The following is an 18,394-nucleotide window of genomic DNA, read 5'->3' as shown; positions in this document are numbered from 1 at the left end:
TTTGAGGAAGAAACTAAGGACCTCATTCAGAGTCGGTCGTAGTGGCCGCATGGTTGTAAGGGAAAAGGGTCCGGATATGCAAATGATGCACTCGCAAGTTGCGTCCTTAAAATCGGATCGGTAGCTGGCCGACCAAGGGGAGGATGCGGCCTTAAGATAAAAACACCACCACCTTCTCGTACGCATTACACATCATTTCCGGGCATATAAGGATTAATCAAGACCATCGGAAACCATCGGAGCTGGTCGTAGAGCTTAAGGTTGACCATACCCTCTCTTAAGCACTACAATCAGGTCAGTGTACAAACCACCCATGTCACGTGTGCCATGACACTACTTTGTTAATTATGCACTCCCATAAAATGCTGTTCGCATAATTAGGCACGCCTGCGTTCGGATCTCCACTCCCCCGTTTTCAAGCACCTTCCCCTGTTACCACCCACAAATGCCTCAATCTGTCACTCAAACTACCGACCTGGCTGTGTTCAAGGAGAGAGAAATTTCTGATCATAGCAGCTAGTTTGCGCACACGCATTGCGAACTTTACGCATGCGCACTTTAGCGAACATTGGTGGCGTACGACCATGCGGCCACTAGAACCGACTCTGAATGAGATCCTAAGTCCTGTAATGGCAAGGCCAAAATAGAAAAACCTGGGATCCACATTCTACAGTATCCACACATTCCCAAGAAGGTTCAGATTTGCTGTTGGTTCTGCAGCAGTGTCATATTCTTTATGGCTTGGATTCTGTCATTTGTGAGATGTCGTAACCCCTGAGTAAGGCAGTGTCCCAAATATTTTACTCTGGATTGGCATGGCTGTAGTTTGTCCTTAGCAACCTTGTGTCCTGTGTGTGAGAGGTAAAACAACAAAAGTTTAGTATCATTTAAACATGACATAAACGAATCAGAACATAGCAATAAATCATCTACATATTGAATCAGAACAGACCCATTGGCAGGTTGAAAAGATTGTAAACAGTCGTGCAAGGCCTGGTAGAAGGTACTGGGGCTGTCTATGAAACCTTGGGGCAATCGTGTCCATGTGTATTGTACACCCCTGTATGTGAAAGCGAATAGATACTGACAGTCAGGATGGAGAGGCACAGAGAAGAAAGCAGAACAGAGGTCAATGACAGTGAAATGGGTTGCTTTTGGTGGGATCTGCATAAGAATGACAGCTGGCACTATGGGAAATTGGCTCTCTACTACCTTATTAACACCTCTAAGGTTTTGTACCAGCCTATATCCCCTCCCACCACTCTTCTTTACCGGGAAGATGGGACTGTTGGCTACACTAGCTGTATGAACTAAAATTCCCTGTTGTAATAATCGCTCAATTATTGGATAAATCCCTAATTCTGCATCCTGTTTTAGTGGGTACTGGGGAATTTTTGGAGCTTGCCTACCGCCTTTTAAATTTACCATTACGGGACTTACGTTTACCATTAATCCAGTGTCCTGTCCATCCTTTGTCCAAAGTGAATCTGGAATTTGGGACAACATTTGATCTACCTGGGATGGATTTTCATTTAAACTGGTAGAGTGATACATTAACCTTTGGGGAGTGTCCAACATATCCCTCACTTCGTGCGCAACTCTCTCTGGGATATCTAAAAATACACCATCAGGGGTATAATATATGACACATCCCATCTTACATAACAAATCTCTTCCCAGTAGGTTAGTAGGAGCTGTTGCTGCCAGGAGGAAAGAATGCCTGGTATGCAATGGCCTGATAGTAACCTCTGTGGATTTTGTTAAAGGATAATGTTGCATTTTACCTGTTATGCCCATTGCTGGTAGTGTCTCGTTGGTTACCTGTAAATTAACGGGAGATTTTATCACTGACCTGGTCACCCCTGTGTCTACAAGAAAAGGATATTTAGTACCAGCTACATGAACCATCATGACTGGCTCTTCCCTAGTACATTAACCTGACTATCTGTAGACTACAGGTATGACCTGACCCCTAGCGTTGGCTCCCACTCTCCAATAAAGCATTAACAGTCACAATTGGAGCTGGTGCCTGTGTATATCCTTTATGGGGATATCCTGGTACTCCCTGGTTTGGTGGTCCTAACCTTTTTGCCGTACAGTTCTTACTTACATGTCCTGGCTGTTTGCAAATAAAACACTTTCGTGGGAAGAGGATGAAAGGATTGTTGTGTGGGTTGAGCAGGAAAGAAAGGTGGTGGGTATTGATAAGGATATTGAGGAAAAGGATATTGTGGGAGGTATTTAGTTTGTGGATAGTATGGGACCTGTGGTTGTGTATGATAAGTGGGGTAGGGCTGTGTTTGCTGTGGTGTGGGATTAGTGAGGACGTGTAACTGTTCAGGTGCAGGTGCAGTTGTGGATGTGGGTGCAAGTGTGTCTGTTGGCTGTGATGTTACCGTCATTCCTTCTAGAGCTTGAATACTGACAGCCATTCATTTCTCGCTCTGGGTCTCTCTCTTTTTAGAGATGTTTTTGTCATGTTCTATGGCGGATTCTATGAGGGTATCTTTTGTGACTCCCCTCCAGCCAGGCTGTGAGGTCTGAACCCGGGTCTTTAGGTTCTCTTTAAGACCATCCATGAGTACAGTGACAATTATTCCCCTGTGGTGAGTGCTATCGTTAATATCTTATAACCCAGTGTACTGGGTGACAGCCTGTAGAGCCCGGCCGCAATAATCTTCTGCAGATTCACTCTCTTTTTGTTTTATGGTGAAGATTTTGTTCCAGTTAACTGCTACTGGAAAATATATACCCAATTGAGTTACAATGCGGGAAATGTTATCTTGATTAATTCAGTCTGTTAAGGGAACGTCTCCATCCAATACACAATCCGTGATAAATTTTGTCCCGTCGATATTGCGTGGAAGAAAAGCCCTTAACACTACTCGCCAATCTTTGTTAATTGGCTCGTGGGAACTGCCCAAATTTCTCAAAAATCTTTGACATTTGGCTAATTCCTTTTTGGGATTGGGGAAATCATTCATTATGGAATTTAGCTCCGCTCTTGTCCAAGGACAGTGCATTACTACTTCCCTTGTGGGCACTACTCTGTTCGCATCCGCATTCCCATTTGGAACAGTTATTGTCCGGATGGGATGCAGACCAGCCGCACTGCTACCTTTGACCTTATTACCTGGCTGGGGGTTTAGTCTGTTGCTGCAATGTATAGTATTAACAACTTCCTCTACGGGTGCAGAGGATGATAACAATTCCCGTGCTGTTACTGATGGAGATGGTGGCACTACTTGTGCTTGTCGTGGTGCTGCATCTAACATGTGCACAGCATGGGAAATGGCAGACATGACAATAGGCTCATTATCCACATCATAAACATTTTCCTTATGGTTACTTAAGAGAGGGTACAAATTGCTTGTTACATTTTTATTGTTTTTTTCAATAACTGTACCTGCACCCCCATCCACATTTAGTGGTGGTGGTGCGTGTGAACTACTGGCAATACCTTCCACAACACTACCTTGTCGCGCATGCGCTCTGTTTTGCGGCTCGCACGAATTGCAATTTAGCGTCACAGGTGTACTTTCTGGCAATGCGTTCGCAATGCTAGTTTGCGTCACTTGCACATTTTTAAGCCGCGCATCCCCTTCATGCTGCCACAATTTTAAACATTCATAATATTTTACCTTTTTCCCTCGAGAACGCACCAGACTGATGTGATCCCGGACATTATTCAATACATCCTTATCAAAACTACCAATTCTGGGAAACAGTCTAACACTCTTCATCATTATCTTAAACCATACGTCACAATACCTTATTGCATAAGCACCATACTTAGTATGCATAATACAATGGGCCAATCCAAGCGGCGCTTCCATTAGCAGCACATCACTGTCTAACATCTCTATTGTTTGCGTGGCTCCCATCTTGGGACAACTCCTACGTTTTTCAATAAAGATTTAAACTGGTGAAAAGACAGTCAAGATACTTTCACTTACCTGTGGACGCCTTTGAAAAAGTATGCATCCACGAACCTTATGGAGGACCTCTAGATGCCTCCACTCACCTATGGAAGAAAAGGCCGCTTCCACGCAGCAATCCCTTTTTAAGTACTTTCCAACTGTAAGAGGGCAGTTGATTTCATCCCCTCTCTCACCAGTTCACAATCATAGTTTATCCCAAAACTATGTGGTTCAATTATAGTGCTCAAATAAGCCTAACAGATCACATACACTGATTACTGAATACTATAATCACACTGGGAGCCGAACCCTAACAAAAATAACAACCCATACACCTGCCTTGTGTAAAGTAAACGGTAAGCTGCTACCGAGTTACTAGGCCAACTGCTGCGCCTAGTACTTAAGCGTCCTATGATACCCTTAAAATTAAGGTCCCGTGTTACACCCTAAACAAATACTCACAGTTCCACACTTTTTCCCTGTGCAGAAAAATACACATTAACCCAGTTATTGGCAACAGTTGATAATGTAAACTCAACGGCTTTGTTTAAACACGTGGCAGCACAACCGGAAATAGGTATACGCTATTGTGTGACTAGTCGCATACACAATAATGCGACTACTACACAACCGTATGACTTACCCTTAGCTGTGTATGCAAAAGTGCGTCTCTGCTGCGCATGCAAAAATGCGACTCAGCCTCATGCACAATAGTGCGGCACCCTTTTTAGCGTGAAATTCTATCAACAAAGGAAAACAAACTTTTTCCTTTCTTGTCCCTGGATTCTAGTCAGCATACCTTGACTCACAGGATAACGGATAGTGACTTCTCAGCATCAAGTGGTTGCAGTAAACTGCGTGTGGCCACACTCCACCTTTTGCTGAGAGATCGATAACCGTATGTTTATTGTGTGAATAGGTAAGTGACCTCACTCTACGAAGCCCCAACTAAGGATACTGAATTTAAACCTCTATACGCTCCTGCCTATATCTTCTAAAAACCTGCATATACCTTCTAAAATTGACGCTATTTGCATACACAGTCATACAGTAAAATAAAAGACTTCAGACCTTGAACATGTGTTTCCAAAGCACAAAGTATTATTCAAGCAAAGTACAGATAGTTACACGCTGTGATCTAAGTACAATTTAGTGCAAAGAAATCATACAGACCCAAGGTACAGTTATATATACGCACGCGCTCTGGGACCAGATTCCAGCATCAACAAGAAACCTCCATCAACAGCATCAGCATGAAGACTGGGGTCAGAACACACATATATATAACCTTACAGAAATAGACTATACAATAGAGAGGTTTGTTGCCATCCCATTGGTTCTCCATCACGGTGCTTCTGTTACAGGACATTTAACAGGTCAATTCAAATGGACACAGACCAGCCTCCGACAGCCTTTTGTCTCCGTTTTCCCACCTCATGCAAACCTAAGCTGTTAGTTTTACAAAGTACATTTTGGTGCTTTAACTTTCTACGGTCCATAAGTTGAGAATGCACGTTGCGATCTTCACACCGATGATACCGGGAAGCTGTTGAGAAAGTGCAGATCAGTGCAACACCAAACACGGTTTACTTATCATGTATTAAACCTAAGATACCAAATAGCCTTTATTTCACAGTATTAGTACTAAATGGATAAAACTTGAATCTTATACCTTTAAGCTATGGAACCTTTTTCATGAATGTGCAGTGTGTAAGTGTTAGGGGTTTGGGAAAAGATGCTAGTTAACTTGGGGAAGATGCGTACGCATGACGCTAATATACAGCGTTTGCATGCGGGGTATTATGCATTCGCTAATGTGCGACATTTTAACAGCGCAACTGTGTGTATTAATGTGTGTATGGGGTATGGTAAAATATGCGATCGCATGATGCTAATAATAGCATCTCCATATGTACTTAAGTGTGAGTTTAGCTAAAATGGCGCTGAGCGGCCATTCGCAAAATGGCGTCTTGCGGATCTCATTTTCAAGATGGTGTCTTGCGGCCACTCGCAAGATGGCATCGTTTCGATCTAATTTTAAGCTGATCTTGTATCAACTTCGACATTATACTAGGAGATATACGCCACCCTAATATATTATTAGGAGTTGATTTATCAAAATAACAAGTGTTAGTGTGTAATGGTGCACATTCTCCATAATAAGAGATATAAGTAACCAAGACACATTGGAACAATATTATGAAACTAATAATTGGGCAGCAAAATCAATTTTATATTACATTCTCTTTATTCAGTTTTTTTGCTTTTTTCACTATTATTATTTACACAATAAATTGATTTTAATATTTCACTGAAGAGGCATGTAATTTTAATTTGATCTAATAAACGTTATATTTTATTGATTTTTTTGAGTGTGCCAACAAAGAGACAATTTCTCTTTCTCTTTTTGTCTACTTATTGTTTCTGCCAGCACCCCCCATACTTATACGAGAGGTACCATAATCCATGATTAAGAAAATTGGGGTTGTACTGTTACTAGCATTTGTTACCTACTGGTGCAGAAGTATTCCCTTGTCCCCAACCCCTTATAGTAATTTCTGCGGTGGGTATTCCCGTCATAGACATATATAGTCACCCCTGATGGGAATACCCAGTGCAGAAATTGGAGATAAAGGGCTCAATGAGAGTCCCACCTGAGAAAAGTTAAAGCGTCAAAATAGAAACAACTGTGCACTGCTCAATAAGAGTCCCACCTGACAGAATATTAGTTAATATGTGTATTCTGCTATGCTTTATATGCACAAATCCACTGCATTTATAAACAACTTATAGCCCATGGTATTGCTGAAGGTCAGTGGCGTAACTAGGGTATTTGGAGCCCAGGGCAAATTTTAAAATGGAGCCCCCCCCACCACTATGTGTGCATGCGGCAAAAATGGGAATGGTCACATGGGGCGTGGCGACTGAAAAATGGGGCATGTCAACCTGACAAACACCACTTTCTTGTCACTGGGAACATTTCTTTCCATTTGCACCTTAATGCAGTGCCCTTTATACAGTCCCCCCTATGCAGTACCCCCAGTAGTGGTCCCTCTTATGCAGGCCCCCTGTAGTGCCCCTTATACAGTACCCCCAGTAGTGGTCCCCCTTATGCAGCCCCCGATTAGTTCTCCTTATACAGGCCCCCAGTAGTGGTCCCCCATATGCAGTGCCTCTTACACAGTGCCTCCTGTATTGGTCCCCCTTTTGCAGCCCCCCATTAGTTCCCCTTATACAGTGCCCCCAGTAGTGATCCCCCATATGCAGTGCCCCTTATACAGTTCCCCAGGAGTGATCCCCCTTATGCAGGCCCACAGTAGTGCCCCTTTTACAGTGCCCCCAGTAGTGATCCCCTATATGCAGTGCCCCTTACACAGTTCCCCCTGTAGTAGTCCCCCTTATGTAGCGTGCCATTAGTTCCCCTTATACAGTGCCCCCAGTAGTGATCCCCCATATGCAGTCCCCCAGTAGTGATCCCCCATATGCAGTGCTCTTTATACAGTGCCCCCAGGAGTGATCCCCCTTATGCAGGCCCCCAGTAGTTGTCCCCGTTATACAGGACCCCAGTTGTTATCCCCCTATGCAGTGCCCCTGTAGTGGTTCTCCCTTTTCAGTGCCCCTGTAGTGGTCCCCCCTGTGCAGTGCCCCCAGTAGTAAGCCCCTTATATAGTGACCCAGTAGGAGTTCCCCTTGATGCAGTGCCCCCAGTAGTAGTCCCCGCCCAGTAGTGTTCCCCCCAGTAGTAGTTCCCAGTTGTGGTCCCCTCCAATGCAGTGCCTCCAGTAGTAGTCTCCCTTTTACAGTGCCCTTTATATACTGCCCCCAGTAGGAGTCCCCCTTGATGCAGTGCCCCCTGTAGTAGTCCCCAGTAGTGGCCCCCACGATGCAGTGCCACCAGTAGTGGTCCCCCCCGAAGCAGTGCCCCCAGTAGTAGTCCCTTCCTTAGTAATAGTCCCCCCCTGATGCAGTGCCCCCAGTATAAGTGCCCCCACCCCGACAAATACACTCTGGAATTAAACAATAAATAAAAGAAGAATATTTACCTGAATTCACGCTCCGGCTCCCACCACCGTCCGCACGTCAGTCTTCCCAGGCTGGCGCGCTCTGCATTATGGGAGAGACATCATGACGTCTCTCCCATTATCCACTGCAGGAGCTGGAAGGGAGCCGGCTCTTGCAGTGGGCGCTGCAGCAGTCAATGAGAGTCTATCTGACTCTCATTGGCTGCTGTTTAACACACACATTGCCGCCAGTGCTGGCGGAGATGTGTGTGCAGTAGCAGCAGCCAATGAGAGTCTGTCTGACTCTCATTGGCTGCTGATTAAAGCACACATCGCCGCCAGTGATGGTGACAATGTGTGTGTTATCCACAGCATGAGCCCACCTGCCACCCTCCACCTGGCGCTATTGGGCAAGCGCTCAGAAGGAGGGAAGGGTCTCAGCTGTGCAGCACTGGACGGGCGCTGGGAAGCCTAGCGCCGGTCCTGTGTAAATGTGTAGTGCTGACCGCACTCACTGGTTAACTAGGATGGGCTGGTATAGTGGCTGGAGGTGCCCCTCCCGTGCCGCGGTCCCACGTCACCCAGGGCACATGCCCCGCTTGCCCTGCCCTAGTTATGCCACTGCTGAAGGTTTACCCTTATGTTGTGTACATTAACAGCACATAAGAGGTCTGTGATCTAAGGTACAAAGGTTAGTTGCTCAATCACAACAAGTAAAATAAAGATTCAAAAGATACCAAGTGCAACATCTTGTCACTGAAGTTGGTGGTGCACCCATAGTCAGTTGTATTTTACAAGTGAATCCAGAGGGAAGAGAAAGAAATACTCTTTTGCGAGGCACTTTTATAACAAATTGAATCAAAATGTAACTTTTATTTAATTCATTAAAATATATTACCTGTTGCTATTAGCTGTTCTGAAACAGCAGCTGATATCCACAAATACGCAATACACACTGTTTGAGTTTACATTATATAGTCACCCTGTTATCTGCTAGTCCAGACGTGCGTTTTACTGTTTGTGGCTTGATCACTGCCCAATTTGTATAGACGTCTCCTCTATTTAAGGTATTTGGCTTGTATTGGCCAGAAGTAGGTGTTCCAGGTCACACGCCAATCAGAGCGCATTGTCTGCTGATTGCCAGATTAGCAGACATGCCAGCCCGTCGATTGGTGTCCCGCCCCCATTCCTGCTTGTACAGCCAATCTGAGGTGCTTGTGACATCACAGGGCTGGTTGGCCAATATGCATAAAATTTGCCATGATTGGCAAGGCAGACCGCCAATGAAATATGTGGGCATAACAACCTGTATCCTCAAAAATCGGATCTTTGAAAATATAGGCTCAATTAGGAATTCTGCTTCGGATTTGACAAAAATTAAAAAATGAACATCTGCTGCCTGCCATTTTCATCTCCATCATAAGAGCACATTTCATCACCTCAAAGCTTTCAGATTGTAAAAAAATTAACCTTGGGATCCAAGATTTGACTAAGGAACTACTGAAATGAGAATCCGAGTGAACTTTCAGACTGGGAGCTCTAGCACCAAGAGGAATGAATGTGTACATTAACTATGATGCATTCATTCAATCAATTGTGTAATACTCATCCAACAATATTTCCCTTTTGACTATACATACATTTAGAAGTTATAGGTACTGTTCTCTCCTACTAGCATCATTTACACTTCCTTCACATACATTTATATTATTATTATTATGCATTCATACTATGCTATACAGTATATTCTTGTCTATAACCTTAACATTTAAATCTTTGACAAAATAATTTTTTCTATTAGCACTTTTCTCTTATAGCTTCTACAAATCACCTACACAGTATTCTTTTATGGTGGTCTGATACAGCATCTAACATGCTCACAAGTATAGTATGCTATACTCAGGGGCGTATCTATAATGGGTGCAGGGTATGCGATGCACACTGTTCCCTGGGTCCAGGGGGGCCCACACAGCACAACCTGCACCCATATTGTCTTGAAACTTACCTGTCCATTGTCTCCAGAGAACTGCTCTGCAGTGCCAGGCCAGCGCTGCAGAGCAGCAAAAAAAGTAATTTTCCCAGTGATTTGCGCATGTGCAGTACTGCTGCCTATTGGAAAATGGCGTGGGTGCCATTTTCCTGGGGACCCACGCATGTGCAGTAGATTCTGGCACTAAGCCAGAATCTACTCTACTGCACCCGCTGTGGCACTGTTATAGAGAGGAGGGGGCCTGCACTGAGTCTGCACATGGCCCCCCTCCTCTCTTAAAACATCCCTGGCTATACTCCCAGTTTTAGGTGACACTTTAGAATTACTCACTTTGCTATTAGCTGTTCTGACACAGCAGCTGACATCCACAAATACACAATACACGTTGTTTGAGGTGACATTGTACAGTCAATCTGTTACCTGCTGTTCTATTGCAGCATCTAACTTGTCCAGTATGCTATGCACATTGTTGTAGGCAGCACATTTTAATTACTCACTTGTAGGTCAACTACAGTATCTAACATGCTCACAATTACACTTTTCAAACAGGTTTGCAATATGCTACACGTTTCTTATGGACATAACATCACAGGCATAAGCCAAGACTGTATGATATGGCTATTCACAACTAATGATAAGATAACAATTTAATATTTCCTAACAATGATTATGATCCTATATCCAACAGGACAGAATCATTATTATTGGCTCTATGATCCTTTAAGATATCCAACATCTAGAGAGGACATGGCTGTATGCTCTTTATGGATAGTTACAACGGGATGCAGTCAAGAAGCCAACGGCTTCTCAACTGTTAAATCCCGACAAGGTACTAATAACAGGTGTTGAAATCTCGATGTCTGTCATTAGACCTATGCCGGGAGCCCGACATACCAAACGAAGGTAAGCCGGGCTCCGGGCGCGGACAGCCATGTGGGGGGAGGGTTACGTTTTAGGGCTCCCGGGTGGACCTAGGGTCAGGCACCCCCCGGGAGGGTTAGGTTTAGGCTAGGGGAAAGTGGGTTAGGGTTAGGCACCCCCGGGGGAAGGTTAGGGTTAGGAACTTCCCCGAGAGACTTAAGTTTAGGCTGCGGGGAAGGGGGGTTAGGTTTAGGCACTTAGAGGGGGGTTAGGGTTAGGCACTGGGGGGAGGTTAGGGTTATGCACCCCTAAAGGAGGGTTAGGGTAGGGGGTAGGGTTAGGGGTACTTACCTAAATTAGCGATCGGGATCTTCACCCCTGCCGGGCTTTCACTGTCGGGATTAGAACATACTAATTCCGTTACAACTACATACATGTCCACAATTATTAAATTACCTATATTTTTTAACAATAATTATGATCCCATACTGACATGGGATAGACTGATAATTATTAGGCTACTGATCTTTAAAGATATCTAAAATCTAGTGACTTACCCTATAATGCCTCTTTCAATTCCCAATGATAGACCAAAAAGTTGGGAAAACTTATCAAACTTGGGATTTGACATATTCCTTCTTATCCCTACAGATGATATCAAATGGGACAAGCTCCATTCCCTAAGGAAAGTTCCATTTTTATATATTAGTTTTATATATGACAGCACAATATATGTAAAAAATATATAAATAGCTCTATAATGTTATGTCACTTTTATATATTTTGACCTATCAGTCATATATTTGGAAGCTTGATAACTATCCCCTTACCCCCTTATAAATATATAAAACTGCATATTTTGCTGTTTTCTAGTAGTGGGCTGTTAATATGTGCTATACTTGTCTGAGTTCAGCAAACGTAACTACTGGACACTTCTATCAATCGAAACATACTGTACTAGGGATGGACATCAGAAGCCTATGGTTATCAACAATTGATGTTTCCAATTTGATGGAAGTACTTTTTCCATTGAATACAGGAATTTAATGGTTGCCAGTCATCGGATGCAGCTGTGGGTGGGAGCAACCACCTCTACTCTGCATAGCAGAGCAGCAGGTAAGCAGTGGTAGAGTAGATGCCTCGCATATCACAGCATTAGGGGGAGCCTGGGGCAGCCCAGCATCTCGGAGAGTGCAAGGCATGCTCCCACTGTGACATGATGGGGAAGCCGCAAGGCTCAGCCTCCTTTTCCACAGGCTCCACCCCCTTTTCAGGTACAAATATAACCATTGCAGTGGTTATACAATCGCATGGTTGCGATGTGATGGCTAGTTGCCATTGTATCACTGGATTTGATGTCGGAAGACCGGCAACCATTCAATGACAGGTTTCCGATGTCCTTCCCTATACTGTACCATATGCAGTCTGGCTGGCCAGATTATTGACCGAGTGGCACGAGACCTGGAAAACGGCCATCATTAGCCATCTGCCTTGCCAATCACGGATTGATTGGCAAGGCAGATGGCCAATGATTGGCCATCCAGCCATCCAACCCTGGTATATTACAAGCACCTCCGATTGCCTGTACAAGCAGGAAGGGGGGTGGGACATCAGCCACCAGTTGGCATGGCTGGTAACCTGGCAACTAGCAGGCAATGCTCTCTGATTGGTGTGAGAACCTAGAACACCTACTTTCAGCCAAATACCTTAAATAGGGGAGATGGTCTCTATTAGGGATGGACATTGGAAGCCCGGCATCGAATGATTGCCAGGCTTCTGACATCAAATCCAGCGATGCGATGGCAGCTAGTCACCACATCACAACCAATAAATAGTATAACCATCGTGATGGTTATACATGTGGAAGAAAAGAGGCAGAGCCTCTGTGAAAGGGGTCAGAGCCTCGCATCACCCCCATCCATGTCACTTTGGGGGCATGCCCAGCACTCCCCGAGATGCTGAGCTGCAGTCAGGCCCCCCTACACTGAGAATAGATACCATGCGCACAGCATCTTTTCTCCTGCTGCTTCTCCCCCACAGCCAGCCATCATATGAGCATCGGAAAGCTGCATCTGATGGCTGGCAACCATCAAATTCCCAGTATTCGTTGGAAAAAGTCCTTCCATCGAATCAGAAACATTGATGGTTGCTAATCTCTATACAAATTGGGCAGTGATCAAGCCACAAATGGCAAAATGCGGACAAGTGGACCACACACAGACTGTGCACAGACTGGACCACACACGATGCACCTGGTATGTTTTTAATTTTTATTTTATTTGTTGTGATTGGGCATTATTTCTGCTTTAAAAAAAATTAGCCTTTAACTTACTGGAAATAGATTATGGCCTCCCAAATGGACAATCATTTCATCTTCCAAGTTGACCACCACTACAGGTGTTTTTCATATGTTGTTATTGGTAATACAATTTCCAAGGATGTTCCTGTACAAAACGACTGTATACTCCATGTTTGTGACATCTATTAGATGTTTATTGTTATTTTGTTATTTTGTGTTCTACCTGCTGTTTAGTTGTACTGATAGTACCTCTTTGCTCCTGTGGGTTTTTCTTTTAGTTTGGCCATTTTAATTATACCATTTATTGAAAGTTTTTAACACAAGTACATAAAGTATTAAAGTGCTGTTTTAGTACATGAGCACATCATTGACCATTTGTTTCTGTTTTTTTGCTTTGCAGGTTCCTGCTTTGTTTTTTCATTGACGCATCAAAAGTTGCCTATCTTCTGCCAACACGGTTATCTACGGAACCAAGGTTTTACATCAACAGTTTACATAAAGCAGCATAATAATGATGCAGGACTTACAGATAGCTATACCATGAAAAATGGAGGGACAGTTGAAATTTCACATAATAGGGCAAACGGAAGGGACGAACTTTGAAATTACATATGATATTTCACTTGATATTGATTGATGATAATATGAAATATGTATTATATCTCTAAAGTTGATTGCAATTGTGATTCTTTAAACTAAATTATAGATGAACTAAACAAATTACTAAAAGTCTACATATGTTGTTTAAGTTCCTTTCTGACCACTGTTTGTCTATATTTATAATAATGACTATTTCATCAGATGTGATTGTGGAATTATGTCTGTCTAGCATGGCATGGAATGATATTAATTCAGATCGTTGAAAACTCTACACAGCATGCCAACTAGGTAGTAATGCAATGTAGAGCATTGTAACCATGTTGGCTTTAGAACTTTAAATATGATGTTACCATCATGTGTAAAGTTTTTAAGCTGACATGTTTATAATGCCTTACATCACATTACATCCATGTCGGCATGCTGTGTTCAACATAAAGCTGTCCCACTTGTCATTGTCGATATTTTGAATGTTGATAAGACATACCCATCCCCAGAAAAATGTTTAATCTATGTAATTCAACTATTCACTCATAAAAATTAGGTCACCGCATCAGGCAGAGAACGAGCATGCCCCTGAGCTTTATTAAGAATAAACACTCAAACACTCTGAGCTGATGGCGCAAAAAATACAAACACAACTCCCCAACACAGTAGCCTCTGCCACTGATAATGCCCAGTGTCACTAGGTTCTACTGTGCATGCACATGAGGTGCACTATGGATAGACATTCATCCACCCGACTGATAAAACTCTGCTGGTGACTGGTCGGTGACACAATAACTGAAGACAACTGGCCTGCGGAGGAAGACTGGAGGTAAAAATAAATGAAAAAAAAAGTTAAATCTTTAACCATCTGTTCCACTTTCTTCTGCTACATTAAGTTACACATGTTGCTCAACATTTTAAATCTCATTAACTCTCTTTTTTTCCTTTCCACTTTTGATGTGGCACCTTGTTCAGGTTTTATTTACAATTATTTGCTTTCCGACTATGGATATTTTTGTGATGTACTGTTTTTTACTTTGTTATACCTGCTTTGATCTTTATAGAAATGTAAAAATATATTAATTCTTGTCTGCATAACAAAATGGCACCAAGGGTATCCAAACGTAGAGAAAAATAGAGGGTGAGTAATGTAAAAATCACAGCGGATTATGGCTTATTAGGCAGAATTTCCACATTTAGTAAACTATATAATTACCAAACAATAAATAGAATGGCAGGAAAGAGCCTGAGACTGATTCAGAGATGGATGCCATTGCAGTGGTGGTAATATGCAATGCTAGTTTAAGCCTTCCTCTTGTGTACTAGCATGCACCGGAGAGTGCAAACCCTGAGGTGCCCAGTTTTCAATGCCCAATTCCAGTGGTTCTGAATAATCCACAATCTTGCCCCATCACATTCACCATCGACCCTTGCACCAGCCAATGGCAGACGCAGTGTTTTTTCTCAACCCAGTATATACATGGCCTACAGTATCACCTGCAACAATTCTATAATATGTGCACACTTCAGGCCACTTCCCAGTCACCACCCAGGAACACCCCTGGTTTTGCCTCACAGCTCCTAATGCCAGCAATTCCATACACAACAGCAAATTTGTGCATATATGCAGGATAACACATGTGCCAAAGGGGGTTGCAGAATATTTTGCACAGAAGCAAATAATTGCTGAACTCCCGAAATATCGGCATTTTCTCTTTGCATCCACATCTGAATAAGGCCCTCTGTGGTGATAAACTGCATAACACAAGCCATTCTGTCAGCAGTGTGACAAGTCCTAATAGTATCTCCGTTCCACTTGTAGATGTTAGATCTGTGATAATATTGAAGTGATCCATTGTAGCTTTACTAAGTAATTTCTACGTTATTGTTTATGGTTTTATCAGAGGACAGGTCAGGATTTGTAGAGAGGGTTTTCTCCATATATATATATATATATATATATATACTGTATATATAGAGAGAGAGAGAGAGAGAGAGAGAGAGAGAGAGAGAGACACAGGTAGATCACACACAAGCAAACCTCACTCATTTCCCCTGTAGGATTCCAGGCTCTCTTCAGCTATTGATTCTCCTGAGAATTTTACAGAGCTACACATTGGAATCCCTGGAATTCCCCTCAGAACTGTTCCCAGCGGATTGGGCGACATCGTCCATATCAGGCAGTGTGCTGACAGGTCCGACTGGCGATATCATCAGCAAAGGTCATGCTGTATAATGCAGAAAGCAGCAGCAGAGTGCACCCCGCTGTTGTGCTGTCACTGCCAGCATCGGCAAGTGTGTATGCTTTTGGCGATGCAGACACCCCCGCTGGGATCCACCACACCACACATCAGCTGGGTGCACATCATTAAGTGTGTACCCAGCATAAGCCATATGCTAGGAGTGGCCAAACAGCTAATGTTTTCTAGACCACCTGCGGATCTGTACAATATGTAATACTGTATGTAGAAGAAAGCTAGGGGTTGTTTATAATGGGCACACATAGAGAAAATAAATTGCATTCAATCTTGACTTGTATTCTTTACGATCTAAAAAATCCCAATCTCTGGGAAGAGTACAGTGATATATAGAAGTTAAAAAGAGACTCCAGACTAACTGACATAAATACAAAATTAGTGTGTAAAGAAAGAAAAATGTGAATACAAAATGTATAAAAAGCAAGGTCCACTGTTCTGTCTCTTATATAATTGACACTGTACTATAATAGAGCAGAGTATGTCTAAATAGTACAAATATATTAGATGGATTTATCAATGTTATACAATTTACTATGTGCACCCATTATAAATAACCCTTAGCTTTCATCTACATATTACAGTTCAACTTGGTTGAATAGGGTTTCACCCCTATAACTTAATACCACAAGATTGACAATTACTATGGGGTGTCACAGGCCGCCCTGGAGACCCCAGAATCAGACCCCATCGCTTACCCTTGCGGGCGCTGACCCGCGCTGCCTTCCGGCTCCCACGCTGTGCGCTCCTTCCTTCTCTCTCTGGCCGGTCTCCGCTGTCCTCTGGGTGGTCCCGCTGCTCTGCTGCTCCCACGCTGGCTCCTGCTGGTCGCTGGTCCCTGCTGACTTCTTCTGAGAAGCGCTGTCCTCCGGTCCATGGGCACGGCCATCTTGGATTGCCCATGTGACTCCACTTCCACCAATGAGGAGTCTTCTCCTTCTCTCTCAGCCTGTCAGCTCCCAGCGTCCACTATAAAAGGTTCCCCAATGCTGACACAAGTCGCCAGTGCAACTAGTTCCTTAGGTTACTAGTGAGCTTTCCCACTGTGCTCCAGTCGCTCCACGAAGCAACCCAGCTACCAACGTCTCCACCCGGCTATCCAGCTGCTCCACGTAGCTACCCAGCTACCAACGTCTCCACCCGGCTATCCAGCCGCTCCATGTAGCTACCCAGCTACCAACATCTCCACCCAGCTATCCAGCTGCTCCACGTAGCTACCCAGCTACCAACGTCTCCACACAGCTACCCAGCCGCTCCACATAGCCACCCAGCTACCAACGTCTACCCATGGCTATCCAGCCACTCCACGTAGCCACCCAGCTACCAACGTCTCCACCCGGCTATCCAGCCGCTCCACGTAGCTACCCAGCTACCAATGTCTCCACACGGCTACCCAGCTGCTCCACGTAGCCACCGAGCTACCAACGTCTACCCACGGCTACCCAGCCACTCCACGTAGCCACCCAGCTACCAACGTCTCCACCCAGCTATCCAGCCACTCCACGTAGCTACCCAGCTACCAACGTCTCCACACAGCTACCCAGCCGCTCCACGTAGCCACCCAGCTACCAACGTCTACCCATGGCTATCCAGCCACTCCACGTAGCCACCCAGCTACCAACGTCTCCACCCGGCTATCCAGCTGCTCCACGTAGCTACCCAGCTACCAACATCTCCACACAGCTACCCAGCCACTCCACGTAGCCACCCAGCTACCAACGTCTACCCATGGCTATCCAGCCACTCCACGTAGCCACCCAGCTACCAACGTCTCCACCCGGCTATCCAGCTGCTCCACGTAGCTCCCCAGCTACCAACATCTCCACATGGCTACCCAGCCGCTCCACGTAGCCACCAAGCTACACAACGTCTACCCACGGCTATCCAGCCGCTCCACGTAGCCACCCAGCTACCAACTTCTACCCACGGCTATCCAGCTGCTCCACGTAGCTTCCCAGCTCCCACACTACTTCTATATCACTCAAACTCCCTCTCATGTGGAGGAACTTTATTAAGCCAAGTCTCCTCCAGCGAGCGTCTGTGCCAAGTAGTACAGGTCCAAGACCCAGTCCGGGAACACAGCCATTAAATCCCACGATTGTGACAGTTTGCACTGGCCAGATGGACTTGGCAAGTGGTCAAGGATCTGGGGTAGATCCCTCACAGGATGTACTTTCTCGTCTGGAAAGACAGGAGACCTCTCAGGCCCAGTTGATCCAGTTCATCCAAGATATGTCGTCACGCTTGGACAACATTCAGTCCTTATTGGCTCATCCCGCTCCCGCTGGCTCCCAAGCCGCCTCTCCTCCTGTGGTGTCACCTGCTCCCCCGCTTCTACCTCCTGCTCATCTTCAGCTTTCCCCTCCGAGCATGTTCAATGGCAACCCCAAATTATGCAGGGGTTTTTTAAACCAATGCGAAATCCAGTTCGAGCTACAATCTGCCAATTTTCCGACAGCCAGAACCAGGGTGGCATATATCAT

The 18,394-nt window shown here is 44.5% G+C and overlaps 1 protein-coding gene across 1 annotated transcript in view; it reads left to right on the top strand.

Moving 5' to 3' along the window:
- Nucleotides 1–13,766, top strand: part of FOXRED2 (FAD dependent oxidoreductase domain containing 2) — a 423,284-nt gene extending 409,518 nt beyond the window's left edge. The window contains exon 9 of the mRNA XM_088481219.1: nucleotides 13,472–13,766. Within this exon, the coding sequence (XP_088337345.1) occupies nucleotides 13,472–13,674 (203 nt within the window). The 3' untranslated portion in view covers nucleotides 13,675–13,766. The remainder of the gene's footprint in view (nucleotides 1–13,471) is intronic.
- Nucleotides 13,767–18,394: the final 4,628 nt, after the last annotated feature.

Source organism: Taudactylus pleione, unplaced genomic scaffold (genome assembly GCF_031769625.1).
Source record: "Taudactylus pleione unplaced genomic scaffold, aTauple2 ptg000266l, whole genome shotgun sequence".
Classification (NCBI taxonomy): Eukaryota; Metazoa; Chordata; class Amphibia; order Anura; family Myobatrachidae; genus Taudactylus; species Taudactylus pleione.
Note: the sequence above shows the minus strand (reverse complement) of the source record. Positions and strands in the feature narration are given on the sequence as shown.